Source organism: Lampetra fluviatilis, chromosome 58 (assembly GCF_964198595.1).
Source record: "Lampetra fluviatilis chromosome 58, kcLamFluv1.1, whole genome shotgun sequence".
In the NCBI taxonomy this organism is placed as follows: Eukaryota; Metazoa; Chordata; class Hyperoartia; order Petromyzontiformes; family Petromyzontidae; genus Lampetra; species Lampetra fluviatilis.
The window spans coordinates 3307211-3330730 of NC_136332.1; the positions used below are offsets into that span (position 1 = coordinate 3307211).

Here is a 23520-nt window from a genome sequence, read left to right on the forward strand (position 1 = left end):
CATGTTACATGATGAAGTAGAGGACTTCATCTGGCCCATAGACCATGTTACATGATGAAGTAGTGGACTTCATCTGGCCCATAGACCATGTTACATGATGAAGTAGTGGACTTCATCTGGCCCATAGACCATGTTACATGATGAAGTAGTGGACTTCATCTGGCCCATAGACCATGTTACATGATGAAGTAGAAGACTTCATCTGGCCCATAGACCATGTTACATGATGAAGTAGAGGACTTCATCTGGCCCATAGACCATGTTACATGATGAAGTAGAAGACTTCATCTGGCCCATAGACCATGTTACATGATGAAGTAGAGGACTTCATCTGGCCCATAGACCATGTTACATGATGAAGTAGTGGACTTCATCTGGCCCATAGACCATGTTACATGATGAAGTAGAAGACTTCATCTGGCCCATAGACCATGTTACATGATGAAGTAGAGGACTTCATCTGGCCCATAGACCATGTTACATGATGAAGTAGTGGACTTCATCTGGCCCATAGACCATGTTACATGATGAAGTAGAGGACTTCATCTGGCCCATAGACCATGTTACATGATGAAGTAGTGGACTTCATCTGGCCCATAGACCATGTTACATGATGAAGTAGTGGACTTCATCTGGCCCATAGACCATGTTACATGATGAAGTAGAAGACTTCATCTGGCCCATAGACCATGTTACATGATGAAGTAGAGGACTTCATCTGGCCCATAGACCATGTTACATGATGAAGTAGTGGACTTCATCTGGCCCATAGACCATGTTACATGATGAAGTAGTGGACTTCATCTGGCCCATAGACCATGTTACATGATGAAGTAGTGGACTTCATCTGGCCCATAGACCATGTTACATGATGAAGTAGAAGACTTCATCTGGCCCATAGACCATGTTACATGATGAAGTAGAGGACTTCATCTGGCCCATAGACCATGTTACATGATGAAGTAGTGGACTTCATCTGGCCCATAGACCATGTTACATGATGAAGTAGTGGACTTCATCTGGCCCATAGACCATGTTACATGATGAAGTAGTGGACTTCATCTGGCCCATAGACCATGTTACATGATGAAGTAGAGGACTTCATCTGGCCCATAGACCATGTTACATGATGAAGTAGTGGACTTCATCTGGCCCATAGACCATGTTACATGATGAAGTAGTGGACTTCATCTGGCCCATAGACCATGTTACATGATGAAGTAGAAGACTTCATCTGGCCCATGGGCCGTACGAAATTAACTCGCCGGCCTTATCTGGCCCACGAGCCACGGGAGATGAAGTCTCGGGGCCAGAGTTTTGTAGAGAGGCCTCGAAGCTGCCCACCATGCTGCCCTCTCGCCGCCCTGACTTGCTGCCCTCACTTGGATTCTTGCACACTGCGTTGGTGTACGGTGTTTTTTCCTGCAATATTTTGCTGTCTTTTCTTGGATTATCTGTTTGCACTCGGTCACATATTCACTTTAAGATGTTTTTTTGTTAATTTTTTTGTTTGTTGCGGTTGCACCCGATTCAAGAGCCGAATGGCTCACGGGGCTATACCTAATAAATGAACTTGAACTTGAACGTGCTGCCCCCCCCTACCCTCCCCCCCCCACCACCACCACCCTCCCTGCCTCCCCTCCAGGGTCGCGCGTGTTCGCTTCTGGGGTGGAGGGTCCGGCGTGTGACCCCGCCCCGCGATGGCGCACCGGCTCTCGGCCCGCGCTGGCCGGGCGGCGGCGTGCTGGGGAGACAGCCAGCGGGGGGCCCGGGGACACGGGGGCCACGGAGGCCACGGAGGCGGTGGTGGTGGCGGCGGCAGCGGCGGCGGCAGCCCCCCGCCGCCGGCGTCGCCCGTTCTCTCCTCCGCGGCGGCCGCTTCCCTGGCCTTGATGGCTGCGGACGACAAAGCGATCGTCTTCGACTTCAAGACGATGGCTGGCGGGCACCTGCAGGTTGGCGGGGGGGGGGGGGGGGTGGGGGGGTGATGAGTTGGCGCGGCACGACTGGTTACCACCATCGGTTTGGCGCGTCGTAGGCTCTCGCGACCGATGTTATTCACGATAAGCGGTGGTTTTTTCACGATAAACAGTGATTTTTGTTCACGATGAAGGTGATTTTTTTCACGATAAAGGTGATTTTTTTCACGATGAAGGTGATTTTTTTAACGATGAAGGTGATTTTTGTTCACGATGAAGGTGATTTTTTTAACGATGAAGGTGATTTTTTTCACGATAAACGGTGATTTTTTTCACGATAAAGGTGATTTTTTTCACGATAAACGGTGATTTTTTTCACGATAAACGGTGATTTTTTTCACGATGAAGGTGATTTTTTTCACGATAAACGGTGATTTTTTTCACGATAAAGGTGATTTTTTTCACGATAAACGGTGATTTTTTTCACGATAAACGGTGATTTTTTTCACGATGAAGGTGATTTTTTTCACGATAAACGGTGATTTTTTTCACGATTAACGGTGATTTTTTTCACGATAAACGGTGATTTTTTTCACGATAAACGGTGATTTTTTTCACGATGAAGGTGATTTTTTTCACGATAAACGGTGATTTTTTTCACGATTAACGGTGATTTTTTTCACGATAAACGGTGATTTTTTTCACGATGAAGGTGATTTTTTTTTTCACACTACGTCATGTCCCATGGGCCACAAGAGGCCCACGAGTTCGTTTCACACGGCCCACAATGCCCTGTGCGATCGAGTACGTTCAAGCCACCCCCCCTCCCCCCCGCGGTCATGGAAGACGTCTTACTGGAGGAATCCGATGAGCTATGAAGCTCTTTTTCACAGATGTCCGGGTCGGGGCACGGGGTAAGAACGTTACAACAAGAAACAATAGGAGTGCACAGTACAATAAAGGTGAACAAATCACCCAAACGCATACAAATACAACACTGAACCATCCCCATCCGTTGAAGTATAAATGCGTCAATAAACCTGCCGCCACCCGATACAGCTGACAGGTAAGGTTTAAATTTCGATTTAAAGCTTTCGTGACTGCAGGGATTCATCTTCTTGGTTCTTTCGGTAAAGTCACGTAGAATGGAAATAATAAAATAATAAAAATAAAACTTAATAAAATAATTTTATTATAATAAAGTAATAAAAATAAAACAAAAAAAATATTTTTTATTTTATGATTTTTTATTATTTTACATTATTTACGATTTCTGAATGACACAAAGCACAAACATGTTGATGGGGAAATTATGATTTGAAGCTTTCGTGACTGCAGGAATCCATACTCTTTGGTTCTTTCGGTAAAGTCACGTGGGTAGAAAATAAAATAAATCACGACGTTTCGATCGCAACACAAGCGTCTGTCACGGGTGCAACACAAACGTTGTGATTTATTTTATACCTACGTGACTTTACCGAAAGAACCAAAAAGGTAAGGTTTAACCGATTGGTTATTTCCACCCACCGGTCGCGTGTTGGGAGAGTAAATCCCACGACATTTACAATTTGAGGACGACGTTTTGCCAGTATTTACAGCAGGCATCGGGCGGCAGCCAGACGCGTGGACCAATCCCGTTTCGTTCCCAGATAACGACACGTTGATATTTACACGATCCCACCCAACAAAAACCTCTTGATGGATATTGGTCGCGAAAGCCTACGTGTGAAACTTTACATCCTTGGTTATCGTCAAGGGGCCCATATAAGTCCCAGTGAAGTTATCATTTATCAGCCATGCTCCATCCACTGCTGGATGATAGGCTGGCGCACCGCGTGGTTCGGTATTTGAGCAAACTGGTGTAGGCCAATCAGTTTCAAAGACGATGCGTCATATCTTCTTGGTTCTTTCGGTAAAGTCGCGTAGAAGGGAAATGATAAAATAATAAAAATTAAACATAATAAAATATAATTCTCACGACGTTTCGGCCACAACGCAAGCAGCCGTCCTCAGGTGAAGAACAGGTCTGTCGAAAAGACAGCGTTGTGGCCGGAACGTCGTGAGAATTGTATTTCATGATGTTTTATTATTTTATTATTTTATTATTTCCCTTCTACGTGACTTTACCGAAAGAACCAAGAAGATGAATCCCTGCAGTCACGAAAGCTTTAAATCGAGATGCGTCATATGTTGTCTGAGCATGTTTGTGTTTTGCATGTTCACCACTGGTACCGTGTGTGGTTAATGCAGTCACTTGATGCCTCGCAAAAGGTCTCTTATTTGGTGCTTGAACATCTTTACACGACTTCTGTTTTATTCCCAGAAAGGGTAAAAACTATTCTTGTTTTTCACGCGATGATACCGGCAAAAAAGGTCCCATGATAGACAAACAACTGCTTCACCACCGCCACCACCACCGCACGAGAAATCTTCAAAGCAGTGCACAGATTTAAATCGGTGATGCGTAATAAGTTCCATGTGGTGCGGGTTGGCTTGGGCAGACTCATTATTTTTAATTTTTAAGGATGATCGTCGTCCCAATTTCAATTCGGGTTATCGGAATGATTAAACGGATAACGGTGACCATTGCACCCGTGCCTGAACGGACACAGATTCATGGCAAAGTCTCTCCCGAAATCGCTCGCGTGGACGTATGTTGAACATCTTTTTCACCGTGCGTAGCCAACCACGAGTATCAGAGGTGCTGGGGGGGGGGGTAGAAGGTCAACAAACTAAACACAACAAGGAGTTGTGAAGAAATTGTTTTTCAATGTAGATGATTTAAAAGTTCATAGTAACAATGTCTTCCTAACAACGGTTGAGTGTATAGTAGTTAATCTTAGAGTCGTGTAATGTACTGGTAGGAACCCACTGGTTCCACCAGCCCACAGGGGATTATTGTGTCCGTCCGTCGTGCAGGGAGGGGCTGGGTGGGGAGGGAGGGGCTGGGTGGGGAGGGTGGGGCTGGGAGGGGAGGGTGGGGAAGGGCTTGGTGGGGAGGGGCTCGGTGGGGAGGGGCTGGGTGGGGAGGGTGGGGCTGGGTGGAGGGTGGGAGGGGTGGGGCTGGGTGGGGAGGGCCTGGGTGGGGAATGGAAGGTGGGGAGGGGCTGGGTGGGGAGGATGGAGAGGGGCTGGGTGGGGAGGGTGGGGCTGGGTGGGGGGTGGGAGCGGTGGGGCTGGGTGGGGAGGGGCTGGTCATCCCGTGGTGCCCATATAAAACTCAACGTTTAACCTACTCACGCCGGCTTGTGCCCGCCCTCACAGTCGGGCATATTTGACTTTTCCGACACCCTAACGTTGACCACCTTGAAAGTGCCGCTGCTCCGGCGGGCCTCCTGACACACGCCGGGAGGCCAGAGCGGCGTTCCAGACGGCCGCGTGGAGCGGCGCGTCGTCTGCCGGCGTGCGGCGTGGCGTGCCCCCCCCCCCCGCCGGCCGGACTGCAGCAGGAGGAGCGTTTGGAGCGAGCGAGCGAGTGAGATGAGAACGGCGACGCGAGGCGCCGATGTGTTTACGCCAAAAAAAGCGCCGCTCTAGAATGGAAGAAACCGTGGCGGGGGGGGGGGGGGCAAGAAAGTAGTAACCAGTTGTTGACAGTGACCATTTATTTTGAATTAATCGTGTTGTGCTGTCTGTGCTGTCTGTGCTGTCTGTGCTGTCTGTGCTGTTTGTGCTGTCTGTGCTGTCTGTGCTGTCTGTGCTGTCTGTGCTGTCTGTGCTGTCTGTGCTGTCTGTGCTGTCTGTGCTGTTTGTGCAGGTGCTGCATACGGACACGAACATGAAGGTACCCACCACCGCACACTCAGGGCCCCGTTCTTAATCACTCCTCACGGCTCGTGACTGTGGCTCACGGCTCGTGACTGTGGCTCACGGCTGTGGCTCACTGCTGTGGCTCACGGCTCGTGACTGTGGCTCACGGCTGTGGCTCACTGCTGTGCCTCACGGCTGTGGCTCACTGCTGTGGCTCACGGCTGTGGCTCACGGCTGTGGCTCACGGCTGTGCCTCACGGCTGTGGCTCACGGCTGTGCCTCACGGCTGTGGCTCACTGCTGTGGCTCACGGCTGTGGCTCACGGCTGTGGCTCCCGGCTGTGGCTCCCGGCTGTGGCTCACGGCTGTGGCTCCCGGCTGTGGCTCACGGCTGTGGCTCACGGCTGTGGCTCACGGCTGTGGCTCACGGCTGTGGCTCCCGGCTGTGGCTCACGGCTGTGGCTCACGGCTGTGGCTCACGGCTGTGGCTCACGGCTGTGCCTCACGGCTGTGGCTCACGGCTGTGGCTCACGGCTGTGGCTCACGGCTGTGGCTCACGGCTGTGGCTCACGGCTGTGGCTCACGGCTGTGGCTCACGGCTGTGGCTCACGGCTGTGGCTCACGGCTGTGGCTCCCGGCTGTGGCTCACTGCTGTGGCTCACGGCTGTGGCTCACTGCTGTGGCTCACGGCTGTGGCTCACTGCTGTGGCTCACGGCTCTAACGCAGCCCAGGCTCAAGCCCCTCGTTTGCTCCCAAAGGCGCGTGGGGGCAGGGGGGTTGGCAGCCCGCGGCTGCTGCGAGAGCCGGTCTTGCGTGCGCCTCCTTAGCAAGGAACCTCCTCGTGACGTCAGTTGCTCAAGGCGAACCGCCACCTTCTCGTCGTGTTCACGTTGCACCTTGCGGCTCTTGAGATGTTGAGGTTTTTTTTGAGGCCGAATTCGAACACAAAATAATTGGCTCCCCTTGTTGTTTTGGTAGCCGATGCCTTTCTAAAGCGGTGGGGGGGGGGTGCTCGGATAGAACGCGTCCCGGCAATGGTGGGGGGAGGGGGGGTGTGGGAATGGTGGTGGCCAGCGCTAAGCCACGACGGAGGACGTTCACGGTGCGGAGATGGGAGCGATGAAATCGGCAACGTAGCAGTCGCTCGCTCACTCGCTCACACACTCGCTCAGTCGCTCGCTCACTCGCTCACACACTCGCTCGTTCGCTCGCTCACTCGCTCACTCACACGCTCGCTCAGTCGCTCGCTCACACACTCGCTCAGTCGCTCACTCACTCGCTCACACACTCGCTCAGTCGCTCGCTCACTCACTCACACACTCGCTCAGTCGCCCGCTCGCTCAGTCGCTCACACACTCGCTCGGTCGCTCGTTCACACGCTTGCTCAGTCGCTCACACGCTCGGTCGCTCGCTCACACGCTTGCTCAGTCGCTCGCCCACACACTCGCTCACACACTTGCTCGGTCGCTCGCTCGCTCACACGCTTGCTCAGTCGCTCGCTCACGCACTCACATGCTTACTCAGTCTCTCGCTCACACACTCGCTCACACACTTGCTCGGTCGCTCGCTCACTTGCTCATACACTCGCTCAGTCGCTCGCTCACACGCTTGCTCAGTCGCTCGCCCACACACTCACATGCTTACTCAGTCTCTCGCTCACACACTCGCTCACACACTTGCTCGGTCGCTCGCTCACTCGCTCATACACTCGCTCGGTCGCTCGCTCACACGCTCACTCAGTCGCTCGATCGCACACTTGCTCACACACTTGCTCAGTCGCTCGCTCACACACTCACATGCTTACTCAGTCTCTCGCTCACACACTCGCTCACACACTTGCTCGGTCGCTCGCTCACTCGCTCACACACTCGCTCAGTGGCTCGCTCACTCGCTCACACACTTGCTCGGTCGCTCGCTCACTCGCTCACACACTCGCTCAGTGGCTCGCTCGCACGCTCGTTCTGATGCACGCCCCCTACAGGAGCAGCAGCAGCAGCAGAGACATCACCGGGAGTTGACAAATGTTTTTTCTCGACCGAATTCGAACAAAAAATAAATTGTCTCTTCATGTTATTTTTGGTTGCCGACCATCTGGCCTCATGGAAATCCCGAGCACGGCTGGGATCAGGCTTGGAACCGGCTCGGGTTAAGCCTTTCTTGTTCCGATGACTGTACGTGCACGTCGCTCCAGATTTAGAATGAACGTCACGCGTTTAGAGTACAGTGATCCCTCGTTTATCGCGGTTAATGGGGACCGGAACCCCTCGCGACAGGTGAAAATCCGCGAAGTAGGATTGGCCCCCTAGGAATTTCCGGTATATGTGTGTGTGGGTACCAGAATGTTTAAAATATGTATATTTATACTTTATATATATATATTTTACTTAAATCTATTTAATTATTAAACCTTAATATTATACATTCACTCTCTCTCTCTCATACGATACGTATTATGGTGTTCTACACTCACCAATGACAGTAGTATCTTCGACGACGATGACAATGACGATGACAATGACGACGATGACAGACCTGTGCAGTTCGATGAATGTGATGATGAATGATGATGAGGATGGTGCTACTGCACAGGTATAATGAGGCCTTTAAATCAGTTCGAAAAATCCGCGATGCACTGAGGCCGCGAAACTTGAACCGCGAAGTGGCGAGGGATTACTGTATTTGGAAATGACACATTTCCATGTGATCCACCGCTCCGTCAAGCTGTAATTTGTGATGGGCAGGTGTGAAAGAGAGCTGCTACATAGCTCAGTCGGCCTTTAACCGGTAAAATATAGTTTTTTAGTTTTTTCGTGTTGTGCCGCTCTTTGTCGTTGGGCACGAGTTCTGACCAGCACCGGATTAAGCTAGTTTGGGGCCTGTAGTATGATGTTATAAAAGCGCCCTCAATTAAAACAAAAACATAAATATTAAAACACACATTTTTTTACTTGCACAGTAAAGTAATTGTATTGTTTAATTTGCTATACAGCCAGATAATACGACAAATCGCCCAGTCGTTCATAAAAGTTGAAGGTGGTATTGTACTATAGTAATAGAGCAAGTGCAGCATGACTGAACCGGAATTGATAGCTTGAAAGCATTTAGCGCGGGGCCCTTGAAAGTGCGTGGCCAGTAGCTACATCTGTAGCTACTGGGATCATCCGGCACTGGTTCTGATGTTTCGCGTGCCTGGGAAGCTCCTTATGTCGGAGCTTCTTTGGGAATTTCCAGGAGAGGTTTTGTTTATTCGAGTAGGATGGCGCCCTCGTCCTAATTCGATTTTTGCCTGTTTTTTTGTTTTTGCAGAAGGACGATTCGAAGTCGGAACTTGACTTTGCAAACAGTGAGTGCCCAATTCATTTCGTCCTTGTAAACAGCGTTACTTCCCGTTGTAGCATTTCGCTTCCGCTCCGAACGCGTTCCCTCTGCGGCCACCTGATCCACAAATGGCGAATCGAGTGTGGCCGCCACTCTCAAATGACCGACCCACGTTGCAAGCACTCCCCTCTCTTCGCTTCTTGCAAGGAGTAACGGGCGAAATCCACTCTGCGTCTGAACAGACAATTGAGTGGATAACAACATCAGAAATTCCCATTTAAAGCTTTCGTGACTGCAGGGATGCAGATTCTTGGTTCTTTCGGTAAACTCACGTAGAAGGGAAATAATAAAATAATAAAACATAATACGATAAAATGATCTTTTTCTTTCGTATGGATTCATAGCAGCAGATTAAATACATCATTTTAGATGTTTCGGTAAAGTCACGTAGAAGGGAAATAATAAAATAATAAAGCATAATAATAAAATGATCATCTTTTTCTTTCGTATGGATTCATAGCAGCAGATTAAATCTCATTTTATTTTATTATGAAGTTTCATTTTATTATTTTATTATTTCCCTTCTTCGTGACTTTACCGAAACATCTAAAATGACGTATTTAATCTGCTGCTATGAATCCATACGAAAGAAAAAGATGATTGCGCTCCCTGCGTCGGACCCCCCCCCCCGGTCGCTCGCTTTACCACGACAAAAACAGCCAACTTCCCCTTCCTGTGCACGGCTGGATGCATCGCAGCTCACAACTCTGTGTCTGTTCAGATTAGCTGACGACGAAACGCCTCCGGTTGATACGCGCCGCCGGATTGTGGAGTGTTTCCCGTTGCCGCTCGGATGATTTCACGGCATTTAGTTCGTGGCTGGGGGCACGTCGCGAAATGTCGAACAAAGTCGGCGGCCGCGTCGCGCGCCTACAGATGCGCTTCCGTGGCCGGCCGGGACGCTCTTTCCTTACGGTGTTAGGAAGCCGAAGCTTTCGTGACTGCAAGGATTCATACTCTTAGGTTTTTTCGGTAAAGTCACGTAGGTAAAAAATTAACCCGTAAAAACAAAGTTTTTCACTATAAATCCTTTATATGCGTGGCGGCTAGAGTCCTCTCGTCCTCTGGCTTGAGATGGCTGCCACCTATGGGTCAGATGATTGCCTGCCACCATTAAGCAATTGGTAATTAAATATAAAAAAAAAATTCCTAAAAAGTGTAAAGTTATGGAAATTTTTTTTCACGAAAATAAATTCTCACGCACAACGAGTCTGTGTGCAAAATGTCAGCTCGATTGGATCACGGGAAGTGGGTTAAAAAATTACCGAACGATTTGCACGGTCGTAAGCGCACAAGCAAGCAAGCAAGTGAACTTAATATAAAGGATTTTAAACAATAATAATAAAATGTAATAATAATAAAATGTAATAATAATAAATTAAAATAACTCGATTAAATCACGACGTTTCGGAGGCAACACAAGTCTCCGTCTTCAGGTGGGACCGTCACAGCCAAATTTACTGTATCAAGTGAAGAGAAATCCAAGAGACAAGATCTTAAATACTGGTTCAGGGGAGGGGGGAGGAGCTTATCTAAATGTGGCAGTTGGGGATTGGGAGGGTGGGGGAGGCGGGGCTAGAAGGGGGAGGGGGTAGGGCGAGAAGGGGGGGGTCGGCGGGGCTAGAAGGGGGGGGTGGGCGGGGCTAGAAGGGGGGGGTGGGCGGGGCTAGAAGGGGGGGGGTGGGCGGGGCTGGAAGGGGGGGTGGGCGGGGCTAGAAGGGGGGGTGGGCGGGGCTAGAAGGGGGGATGGGCGGGGCTAGAAGGGGGGGTGGGCGGGGCTAGAAGGGGGGGGGTGGGCGGGGCTAGAAGGGGGGGTGGCCGGGGCTAGAAGGGGAAGGTGGGCGGGGCTAGAAGGGGGAGGGGGCGGGGCTAGAAGAGAATTGAGCTATCTACTTTTAAATAATCTCGATTGACGAACTAAAATCTTTAGAACTGCTTGTTGTTGTGTTTAGTTTGGTTGTCCCTCCCCTCGCACCTCCGATTAGCAGGGTTGGCCACGTACGGTGCGAAAGAAGTCCAACATCCACACTTACAAGAAGCTGTCGCGTCCTCTCCCCCCTTAAACGCTGCCGCTCCATTTCGAGTTTTGAGTTGGATTTGTTGAACCGGGTTGGAACTCGAAAGACCAGATAAGATCTCAACAGAAAGAGAGAGGGGCTGACTTTAGCGTGATAAGGGTTAAGCAGACAACTATGTCTCTCCTGGGCGTGGTTCTAGCCCCAAGGGTGTGGTGTGTTTCCCTTGCGCTAATTAGGACTACCAAATACCTTCGGTAGACAACCAAACGAAAAGACAAAGATCCTCCGTATAGCCGTAACAGACTGTTGGGGCAAGTGCTTGTTGGCGAGCACCTATGAAGGCTCGCAAGGCCGCCTTTGTCTCCTCAGTGGCGATGTTTACGCACTGCACCAGGTACTGATTTGAGGCTGAGTCGACCTAGGGGAGGCCCAGGATCAGTTCAGATAATCACCAGTGTTCGCCAGTGAGCGAAAACGAGCGAGTACACTACCGCTCGCTCGCTCGCTCACTCGCTCGCTCACTCTCAGACTCGCTGACACACTCACACTCACACCATGCACACTCACTCGCTCACTCAGACTCGCTGACACACTCACACCATGCACACTCACTCACTCTCAGACTCACTGACACACTCACACTCACATCATGCGCACTCACTCACTCTCAGACTCACTGACACACTCACATCATGCGCACTCACTCACTCTCAGACTCGCTGACACACGCACATCATGCACACTCACTCACTCACTCAGACTCGCTGACACACTCACATCACGCTCACTCACTCGCTCTCAGACTCGCTGAGACTCACACTCACACCATGCACGCTCACTCACTCACTCTCAGACTCACTGACACACTCACATCATGCACACTCACTCACTCACTCTCAGACTCACTGACACACTCACATCATGCACACTCACTCGCTCACTCAGACTCGCTGACACACTCACACCATGCACACTCACTCACTCTCAGACTCGCTGACACACACACATCATGCACACTCACTCACTCACTCACTCTCAGACTCGCTGACACACACATCATGCACACTCACTCACTCTCAGACTCGCTGACGCACACACATCATGTACTCTCACTCACTCACTCTCAGACTCGCTGACACACACATCATGCACACTCACTCACTCTCAGACTCGCTGACACACACATCATGCACACTCACTCACTCTCAGACTCGCTGACGCACACACATCATGCACACTCACTCACTCACTTACTCTCAGACTCGCTGACACACTCACACTCACATCATGCACACTCACTCACTCTCAGACTCGCTGACACACTCACATCATGCACACTCACTCACTCACTCTCAGACTCGCTGACGCACACACATCATGCACACTCACTCACTCTCAGACTCACTGACACACTCACACTCACATCATGCACTCTCACTCATTCACTCTCAGACTCGCTCACACACTCACATCATGCACACTCGCTCACTCGCTCTCAGACTTGCGTACACACTCACACTCACATCATGCACACTCACTAACTCTCAGAGTCACTGACACACTCACATCACACTCGCTCACTCTCTCTCAGACTTGCGTACACACTCACACTCACATCATGCACACTCACTCACTCTCAGAGTCACTGACACACTCACATCACACTCGCTCACTCGCTCTCAGACTCACTGACACACTCACACTCACATCATGCACACTCACTCACTCACTCTCAGACTCACTGACACACTCACATCATGCACACTCACTCGCTCACAGAGTCGCTAACACACACACACTTACATCATGCACACTCACTCACTCTCAGGCTCGCTGATAAACTCACATTATGCTCACTCACTCTCACTGACACACTCACATCATGCACGCTCACTCTCAGACTCACTGACACACTTTCTCACACGACTGCCACTCTCACTCTGCAGAACAGGCGGAAACCAAACCGTATCAACGCCATGCGGAAAGGCGCCCGAGTCTGGATTCGAACCCAGGCTGTTCGAGCTCTTGATGAGCGAGTGTAACGCCGTTGATACTGCCCGTACCTCTGGCGACGCGTGGGTGTGGCGCGGTTAGCGCTACAAACCCGGCGGACTCGAGTTCGATTCCCGCTCACGGCCAACACCGGCGACGATTATCCAAACAGGTCCTAGGCCTCCCCTAGGTCGACTCAGCCTCAAATGAGTACCTGGTGCTGTGTGTAAACATCGCCACTGGGTGAGACAAAGGGTGGGTGGGTGGACGGACAAGGCACTCGGCCACCCACCCCCACCCCCTCGTTCAAGTTCATTGATTAGGTAGAGCCCTGTAAGCCATGCGGCTCTTGAATCGGGCGCAACCGCAACAAACAAAAAACAAAAACACGAACAAAAAAACATCTTAAAGTGACTATGTGACTGAGTGCAAACAGAAAATCCAAGAAAAGACAGCAAAATATTGCAGAAAAAGCACCGTACAGAAAAATGTGCAAAAATCCTCGTGCGCCGTGCCGGCCTTCGCAGGTGCTGCTACTCGCTTAGCAGCACTTGCCCCCAAAGGTCCGTGAAGGCTACGCCGGGGGGAGCTTTGCCTTCATCTTTGTCCCGCGTGCCCGCCCCTCGCAGGCAGCGAGTACGAGTGGAGGCACAGGCCGCCCCCGAGGGGAGTCAGCAACCCCGAGGACTACGCGCTGTGCCAGAGGTGAGCCCCAGCGGCAACGCTTTCATCACCCTCCCCCCCCCGCTTCACTCCCCGCCAGAGGTCGCAAACGGGTTTTGATTCCTTACCCGTACCCGGCCGCACCAGCGTCGCAAACGGGTACCCGTACCCGTACCCTACCCGTACCCGGCCGGGTACGGGTAGGGTACGGGTATCGGGTACCCGATTGCGACCTCTGGGATGAAGCCATGTTGCAGGCGCGGGTGGGTTGATTCTAGGAACTTGAATTGTGAGAAGAGACAAGACGTTGGGAAATGAGTGACAAATGGTGACTCACCAGTGACTCACGGCCTACCCGTGCCCGGTCGCACCAGGGTCGCAAACGGGTACCCGTACCAGGCCGGGTACGGGTAGCCGGGTATCGGGTAGGGTACGGGTATCGGGTACCTGGTTGCGACCTCTGCTCCCTGCCCAACCGATTCGTCCTCCCTCTGCCTCCCGCCGACGCCGCAGGTGATAGCGGAGCTCGGTCAATCGTGCGCGAGTTTCTGACGATCGGGGGGGGGGGGGTGTGTTTGTTTAACACGTAGCAGCAGGCTTTCGCGACCAATATTATTCATAATAAAGGTTTTTGGGTGAGATCGCGTTATTTGTAAATGTGTCTGAAAATCCTGGCTCCGCCTTTGCCAGTGAGGTTTGTCACGTGAACAACACGCCAATTAGTTACTGCTGGATCGGGGGGGGGGGGTTCGTGATGCCCGATCGCTCTTTCGCCCATCGCGATTTTTTTAAAACAAAATGACGATAAACAACAATGATATTGATTACAGTCAAAATTAAAGAATATAAATTCCGTGTCAAATTCAAATATGCTGACGGCTGCCAACGGCCGGCTGACACTCTCGCGGCTATGACATCACGGCGCCCATGTTGCATGGCGGTTGCCTTCGTGGCAGCCGATTGGCCGCTGGTGCGGCCAGAGTGATGACATCATACCCCGGCAACCGTTGCCACGCCCCTAGACTCTTGCGACTTTGTATATTTACGTGAATTGTCTTCACATTCTGTCTTACGGCCTTTCGGAGCCGTGCACAATTGCAGCCAGTCCGATTTCACGAGCATTTCCTGTCCTCGAAGCACTGGGCGGTACGGTGAACTTCTTTTGCACCGTACGTAGCCAACCGTGCCAATTTGGGGAAGGCCAACAAACTAAATACAAATAGCAGTCCTAAAGACATGAGTTTTCACCCGAGATTTAAAAGTTTGGAAGTGTGAGTTTGCAGAACACGATTGCTATGATTGTTATTATCATTAAGTGCGGCTTTTGTTTAAAATCCGTAGTTTTGGAACGCTTCGACGTCATCTGCCGGACCGAGCCGCCCCTTTACCCCGCAGCTCAGACGCTGAGAGCTACTCGGAGAGTTTCTCAGCTTCTCGGCTTGATGGGCTTTTACTCGTAGAGCGCCAAAAGCAACTCCCGAAGATTCCTCTTTCGATTTAAAGCTTACGTGACTGCAGGGATTCATCTTCTTGGTTCTTTCGGTAAAGTCACGTAGAAGGGAAGTAATAAAATAGTAAAAATAAAACATAATAAAATAATTCTCACGACGTTTCGGCCACAACACAAGCAACCGTCCTCAGGTGAAGACCAGGTCTGTCGGAAAGACAGCGTCTGAATGAGACGCTGTCTTGCCGACGCAAGCAGCCGTCCTCAGGTGAAGAATAGGCCTGTCGGGGAGACAGCGTCTGAATGAAACACCCCAGGCTTGGAGCGTATATTTAAGCTGGGTTGGAAGGCGCCCTTCCCCCCTTCCAACCCAGCAGCTTAAATATACGCTCCAAGCGTGGTGTTGTTTCATTCAGACGCTGTCTCCCCGACAGACGCTGGTCTTCACCTGAGGACGGCTGCTTGCGTCGTGGCCGAAACGTCGTGAGAATTATTTTATTATGTTTTATTTTTATTATTTTATTACTTCCCTTCTACGTGACGACTTTACCGAAACCACCAAGAAGATTCCTCTTTTGATTCTGAGTTCCTTCTTTGTCGGCCGTCGTCGCGATCGCGATCGTCCTCGCCTCCCCGCGTCGTCATCATCGCTACACCACCCCACCCCCCCCGCAGGTTCCTGGAGCTGGGCTGGTGCACGCTGGGGCCGCAGTGCGACTGCGCGCATTCGGAGGCCGAGCTGGGCGAGTGGCGGCGGCGGCACGCCATCCGTGCCGGCGCGCGCGGCGATGGTGGCGGCGCCGGCGGTGGCGGCGAGACGCCGTGCGGGGGGCAGGAGGCGGCGCTCGGATACTCGGAGAGCCTCATCGAGCGCTGGATGACGGCGCCCAATCCCGAGGCGGTGGTGAGTGGGCCGTCGTCGTCGTCGTTGTTGTCGTCGTCGTCGTTGTTATCGTCGTCGTCGTCGTCGTTGTTGTCGTCGTCGTCGTTGTCGTCGCCATTATTGTCGTCATCGTCGTTGTTGTTATCGACGTCATCGTCATCATCGTCATCATCGTCGTCGTCATTATTGTCATCATCGTCGTTGTTGTTATCGTCGTCATCATCGTCATCATCGTCATCATCGTCGTCGTCATTGTTGTCGCCATTATTGTCGTCATCGTCGTTGTTGTTATCGACGTCATCATCATCATCATTGTCATCGTCATCATCGTCGTCGTCGTTGTTGTCGTCATCGTCATCATCGTCGTTGTTGTTGTCATCATCGTCGTCATCTTTGTCGTCATCGTCATCATCATTGTCGTCATCATCGTTGTCGTCATCGTCGTCATTGTCGGCTACTCTCTCGCCTGGTATGCAGGAAGCCGTGGGTTCGATCCCGACCCTGACAACCCCTGCTGTATATCTGGAGTTTGCGTGTCTCTCTCCCCGCGGTTGCGTGCGTACGTGTGTCTGTGTGTGGGTGCTCCTTCACAGAACTTGCCCCAACAGTCTGTTTAGGCTCTACGGGGGATCTTTGTCTTTATATGTGTGTGTAAACATTCTTCGAATTCGATTCCCACAATAATCGTGGCGAATATCTGAACGGGTCCCGAGGGGCCCTCCCCTAGGTCGACTCGGCATCAAATGAGTACCTGGAGCGGTGTGTGTACTTAACTTGGAGCTTTCGTGACTGCAGGAATGACTCTGTGGTTCTTTCGGTAAAGTGACGTGTAAAGAGAAAATAATAAATTAAATACTAGCATACGACGTTTCGATTGCAGCACAAGCAATCGTCATCAGGTATAAATGAAATAGAAACACAAATCTAGTAATACTTAGAAATGTCATGTAATACAACAACAGAGAGTCGGATAACATAACAGTCAAACACCCTACCTGGTTGATTACGTTCTTCCTGAGAATGCTAAATTTGAGAGAGAGATCAAACACAGAACCAGAGACATATAGACAGACACATAAGCAGAGACAGACATCACAGAGATACATAGAGAGAGAGAGAGACGTACATAGGCACACAGAGGCGTGGTTTCTCTGTGCCTTGTGGTGATCATTCAAACAAATATGTTCTGATGATATATGCATTGTCTGTGAAACCGATTGGCATACACCAGAGACATCCTTCTTTATGGCCTTGTCTCACCTCTGTCTGTGTGTGTGCCACGGCATTCCGGTGAAGGCGGCGCGAGGTGGTGGGCGCGCGTGGGTGAATCTGTCTCCTCTGCGTTTGTGCGTTCACAGCTGAGCGAGTTTGTGGACGGGGTGGACGTGACCCACTCGCAGGACCTCACGCTTGCTGTCAGCAGCAAGAGATTCAGCGCCACCTGGGAGTTCGTGCTCGCGTGCAAGGTGAGGGGGGGGGCCCGTCCTACACCGTCGTCGTCGCCCTCGCGATCATTCCGCTGCTGGAACGTCGCCTCTGTCTCTTGTCACCCACCCCTAACACTCCACGTCATCTTCTTGGTTCTTTCGGTAAAGTCGCGTAGAAGAGAAATAATAAAATAATAAAAATAAAACACAATAAAATACAATTGTCACGACGTTTCGGCCACAACGCAAGCAGCCGTCCTCAGGTGAAGAACAGGTCTGTCTGAATGACAGCGTCTGAATGACAGACCTGTTCTCCACCTGATGACGGCTGCTTGCGTTGTGGCCGAAACGTCGTGACAATTGTATTTTATTATGTTTTATTTTATTTATTTTATTATTTCCCTTCTACGTGACTTTACCGAAAGAACCAAGAAGATCAATCCCTGCAGTCACGAAATCTTTAAATCGAAACTCCACATCATCTCGCCTTTCTCTCTCTCTCTCATCTCCTGCTGCGTCCTCTCTCTCTCTCTCTCTGTCCTCCCTCCTCCCTGTGCCCAATCGCTGTTTTCGTTATCAGCAGCGGCAGCAGCGTCGTCGTTATCGCTGTCGTCATCATCAACATCGCTGTCATCATTATCGCCGTTATCATTATCATCGTCAGCACCGTCGTCGTCATCGCTGTTATCATCAACATCGCCGTTATCATTATCATCGTCAGCATTACCGTCGTCGTCATCGCTGTTATCATCAACATCGCCGTTATCATTATCATCGTCAGCATTACCGTCGTCGTCATCGCTGTTATCATCAACATCGCCGTTATCATTATCATCGTCAGCATCATCGTCAGCGTCACCGTCGTCGTCATTATCGCTGTTATCATCAACATCGCCGTTATCATTATCATCGTCAGCATCATCGTCAACATCGTCGTCGTCGTCATCGCTGTTATCATCAACATCGCCGTTATCATTATCATCGTCAGCATCATCGTCAACATCGTCGTCGTCGTTATTGCTGTTATCATCAACATCGCCGTTATCGTTATCATCGTCAGCATCATCGTCAGCATCACCGTCGTCGTCATCGCTGTTATCATCAACATCGCCGTTATCATTATCATCGTCAGCATCACCGTCGTCGTCATCGCTGTCTCCGTGTCCCTCTCCAGCCGCCGCGCTCCCTGCAGCGTGTGGTGCTGCTCTACGACTCGCACCGCCCGCACTTCCATGTCGCCTCCGTGGTGCCGCGCGACGACGCCGGCTCCGACTCCGGCTCCGACGCCGCCCCCCCCCCGGGCGACTCGGGACGCCCTCCGACCCCGTGCGGCGGCAGCGGCGACGCCGACTCGGCCGCCGCCCTCTACCAGCCCCCCGGCGGCCCCTCCGAGGCCTCGCAAGGCCCGGGGCAGCGACCGGACGGGGCGGCCGACGGCGTCGCGGCCGGAGCGGCGGGAGGCAGGCAGGAGTGGGTGGCGGGCGACGACGGCGATGACGACGGCGGCGGAGGAGGAGCGAGGGGAGCGAGGGGAGCGAGGGGAGCGTACCGCGTGAGCGTGGAGTTCTCCACGGACGTGTACGGCACGTTCCGCCAGACGGTGGTGTTCGACTTTGGCTGCTGGCCCGTGCTGGCGCGCAGCCTCACGGTGCACACGGCCGACACGCTGGGTGAGCAGCCGCGGGTTCTTTTTTATTTGATGAGTTTTTGTGTTTTCAGTTACCACGTGTGTCCCCCACCACCACCACCACCACCCCGTGACATCCACGTGTATCCCTGTGTGTGCCCCCTTGCATCCCTGCTCATCCTCACGTGTCACTCGTCTCCCCGCCCCTTATCTCCCCGCCCCTCATCTCCCCACTCATCTCCCCGCCCCTCATCTCCCCGCCCCACATCTCCCCACTCATCTCCCCACTCATCTCCCCGCCCCTCATCTCCCCGCTCATCTCCCCTCTCCTCATCTCCCCGCCCCTCATCTCCCCGCCCCTCATCTCCCCCTCCTCCCCCGGCACTCCCACAGTGCCGAGTGCCGAGGAAGACCTGCAGCTGCTGTCGTGCGACTGGTGGGACGCCGGCAACCCGTCGGTGACCATCGTGGAGTTCGGCGTGCCCGTCGGGGTGCCCGCCGCGTTGATCCCCGCCGCGGGCTCCGCCGAGGAGGAGGAGGCTGGCGTGCCGGGCCCCACCCAGCTGTACCGCGTGCCGGAGCTGCCGCTCGGCCTCTTCTCCAGCCCGGCGCTGCAGCGGCCGCTGCGCGCCGAGAACTACCGCCGGCGCTTCCACGACCTGCTCTACATCGAGGAGCTGGCGCAGTACAAGGAGATCAGCCGGTAGGGCGCGTGGCACGCGGCACGCAGCGGCGGTGGCTGTGGTGGGGGGTGGTGGTGGATGGAGGTGGTTGGGTCGGTGGTGATAGCGGTGGCGGTGGTTTTAGTAGTGGTGGTGGTAGCGGCGGCGGCAGTGGAGGCGGCAATGGTGGAAGTGGCGGAGATGGCGGCGGTGGTGGCCGCCATGGCAGACGTGGCGGCGGCGGTGGAGGCGGCAGTGGTGGTGGCAGCCGCGGTGGTGGAGGTGGTGGTGGCGGTGGTGGCAGCAGTGATGGTGGAGGTGGCGGTGGCGGCGGTGGTGGTGGTTGCGGCCGCTGTGGTGGAGGTGGTGGTGATGGCAGCGGTGGTGGTGGCGGGGGTGGTGGTGGTGGTGGTGGCGGCCGCGGTGGTGGAGGTGGTGGCGGCGGTGGTGGCGGTGGTGGCGGTGGTGGTGGAGGTGGCGGTGGTGGAGGCGGCAGCGGCGCTGGCAGCTCGGGCTAGGCAGGGACTCGCGTTGTCAGTTGTTGGTGGTGCTCGTGGCAAGGAGCTTGAGCCATCGCCACGCAAACTCCGCTCATCCTCGCGGCTGCAGCAGCACCACAGGCGGCAAACAAAGATGGCGGTCTCCGCATCATGGCGCGGCGCTTTCGGAGAAGTGCTTGTGCGACCGTCTGAAATGCCGTTCTTCCTTCCGATATTGAGACCCACTGGAGCTACGCACTCTGAAATCATCTCCTAGATTGAAATCTCATTTCTTCTTAATTGATTTTTGTGCTAAGCATGTGTGCGTGTGTGTTTGCGTGCGCTCGTACGCACAAGTTGGCGCAGTAGGAGGCACAGGTGGTGCATCGGCCAGTCATCTCGGTCAACCCGTGGCACCTGGTGCGTCTGTCCTGTGACCTCCTGCCAGCGGGCGTTTGACACTTCACGTGGCCTTAACGTGCACATAGCCTGGCACAAGTGCCGTAGTGACGTCACCGCCACCTAGTGGCGAATGGTGGTTGTAGTTGTACGCACGTGTGTGTGTTTGTGTGTGCGGTCACGTGTGTGCGTGTGTGCGTGTGTGCGTGTGTGCGTGTGTGTGCGCCTGTGACCAACTTCGATCTCGGGAGCTAAGCACGGCTGAACCTGGGCGACCATCATGCACAACAAGCTATTAGCAAGCCATTGGAGCTGTGCACTTTTAAATCATCCAGAGTGACAAACTAATTTCTTTAGAACAGTTTTTTATGTTTAGTTTGTTGTTTTTCCCCCCGCACATCCGATTAGCGTGGTTTGCTAAGTGAGAGAAGTTCAACGTACACACACACAGCACGGTTGGCTACGTACGGTGCGAAATTAGTTCAGCATACGTACACACGTCCCCGGCAATCGCGCACTTCTTCTGTTGGCTGCGACCCGTGATCACCGCCATCATCATCGTCACGGTCCACGGGGCAGACAGACCCCGCTATCCGTTCGTTTCTGCTCTCCTTGGCCCCCCCCCTTCACACCCCCCCCCCCCCGCGCGCGATGCGCGGATTGAAAACCAATCGGCCCCGTGGCTGCGTCTTGCCGGTTAGGGCCGCCAATCCGACACAGTCAATCGAAACGTGCCCCGCGCCAACAGGCGGCTCTTGTATCTGTGTCGCCGACGCAAAGGGCGGGCGGGCGGACGCGCGACGGGGCTCAGCGCTCCCTCGCCGGCCGCGCGTGACGATCGAACGGGCCAATAGCCGCGACACCCTCGCGGCCGCCCCCGAACCTGCCCGTCCCCCGTCTCCGTGTCCCCAGGTTCAACATCCGCGCCGACCTGCAGCTGGTGCGCAGCTACATGCTCACGGGCACCTCGGGCGGGGCCAAGTTTGCGCAGGGCGGCGAGCTGTTCGCCCGCTTCCGCCTGGGCCGCAGCCTGTCGGAGGACACGGCGCACGGCCGCCTGCTCACCACCAGCGTGGGCACCGTGCTCCTGAGGCCCGTGTCGGTGGCGCGGCCCGGCGCCGCCGGCGCCACCGCCGCCATCGCCACGGACACGACGGAGGACCACGACGCGGCCGCTCGGCGGCTGAGCGAGGACGGCTCGCTGGAGATCGAGGAGGTCGTCCGGCACCATCACCACCTGCAGCAGCAGCAGCATCTGTTGCAGCTGCAGCAGCAGCAGCAGCAGCAGCAGAGGCAGCAGATGAACGACAGGGGCTGGCTGGAGAAGGCGGCGGCGGTGCCGGCGATGGTGCCGGCGATGGTGGAGGATGAGGAGAGCAGGCGGGCGAGGCGCTTGGGGCTCAAGGTGTACCAGGCGATGATCGAGGAGAAGACCAAGGAGTACGTGTTCCTGCGCATCTCGCGCCAGTGCTGCCAGGAGCTGGGGCTGCGCGCCGACCAGCAGATCAAGGTGGGAGCGGCGACGGTGGGCGGGGGCTGAGCGGGAGAGAGATAGAGGGGGGCGGGGGGGGCGGGGGGGGGGCACGGGCACCCCCCTCCCCCCAGAAGCTTTGATAATGCAGAGGCGGTGAGGAACGGCCACGTATAAGCTGTGTCTGTCGTTTAGGCCGCCAAACCGAGAGAGTCGATTGAAACGTGCCCCGTGCCAACAGGCGGCACTTTTATTTCCATCCCGCTGCGTCGGAGGGTGACAGGCCGCCCCCCCCCCCCGCCCCCCCCCCCGCTGAGTTTGTGGATCGGGCAAGAACTTGTAGGATGCGGTGCACGGTTTGCTCCGCACCGTGCGGGGAGTTTGTCGAGGCGTGGGCCGCGACCGCTCCTTCCTGGGGAGGTTGGAACCAGGGGGCGGCTGTCGTGTGTGGGGGTGGTGAACGTGGTGGGTGTGGTGAACGAGGTGGGGGTGGTGAACGAGGTGGGGGTGGTGAACGAGGTGGGGGTGGTGAACGAGGTGGGGGTGGTGAACGAGGTGGGGGTGGTGAACGAGGTGGGGGTGGTGAACGAGGTGGGGGTGGTGAACGTGGTGGGGGTGGTGAACGTGGTGGGGGTGGTGAACGAGGTGGGGGTGGTGAACGAGGTGGGGGTGGTGAACGAGGTGACTGGTTCGCCTGGTGGCAGCGAGACGAAGGCTCATCGGTTACGGCGCGGTCGGCAAGGGTTCGCCGATGCCGCGTGTCTCCGGGAGGTCCGTGCGCGAAGCGGGATTACCTCTGCACCGTTGACATTCAGTTCTTTTGAGCCGGTGGTGTGGATAAGGCTGAGAGCTTTTGTACATGCGGTGTGCCGGTCTGTTTGTTTGGGACTTTCGCATTCGTTTGTTGCGCGTCGATTTTGTCGAGCCCGGCCACCCGAGTTCGATTCACGCTCACGGCCAACACCGGTGACGGTTATTTGAACCGGTTCTGTGCCTCCCCTAGGTCGACTCGGCCTCAAACGAGTAACTCGTGCGGTGTGCGAACATCGCCACTGGGGGGGGGGGGGGGGGTCAAAGGTGGCCGGGCGTGGTGTATCCAAGTCCCGGGCGAAGCCGGGTAGTACAGCCAGTACCTAATAAATGAATCTGAAAACTGAAGAGAACTTAAATCTGTCGTCCCGCTCTGTGCCCCACAGGTGGAGCTGCAGTTCCAGCTGAACCGGCTGCCGCTGTGCGAGATGCACTACGCCGTGGATCGCATCCCCGAGCCCGCTCTGCTCTTCCCCGTCGTCGCCACCCCGCCTGTCATCCCCTGGGGTCCACACAGGTCGGGGTCGGCCCCCCCCCCCCCCCTCCGAGCGCGTTGTGGTCACTCCCCCGCAGATCGACGCGACGACGCTATCGC

General features: G+C 54.0%; 1 protein-coding gene across 1 annotated transcript in view; it reads left to right on the forward strand.

Annotated features, from left to right (window-relative positions):
- LOC144950519 (putative helicase with zinc finger domain) overlaps window positions 1–23520 on the forward strand; it is a 110860-nt gene that overhangs the window by 20309 nt on the left and 67031 nt on the right. Inside the window, exons 2-11 of the mRNA XM_078880657.1 lie at window positions 1646–1955; window positions 5677–5703; window positions 8976–9012; window positions 13687–13762; window positions 15843–16071; window positions 17409–17516; window positions 18652–19147; window positions 19498–19807; window positions 21557–22154; window positions 23312–23442. Coding sequence (XP_078736783.1) covers window positions 1701–1955; window positions 5677–5703; window positions 8976–9012; window positions 13687–13762; window positions 15843–16071; window positions 17409–17516; window positions 18652–19147; window positions 19498–19807; window positions 21557–22154; window positions 23312–23442 — 2267 coding nt within the window. The 5' untranslated portion in view covers window positions 1646–1700. The remainder of the gene's footprint in view (window positions 1–1645; window positions 1956–5676; window positions 5704–8975; window positions 9013–13686; window positions 13763–15842; window positions 16072–17408; window positions 17517–18651; window positions 19148–19497; window positions 19808–21556; window positions 22155–23311; window positions 23443–23520) is intronic.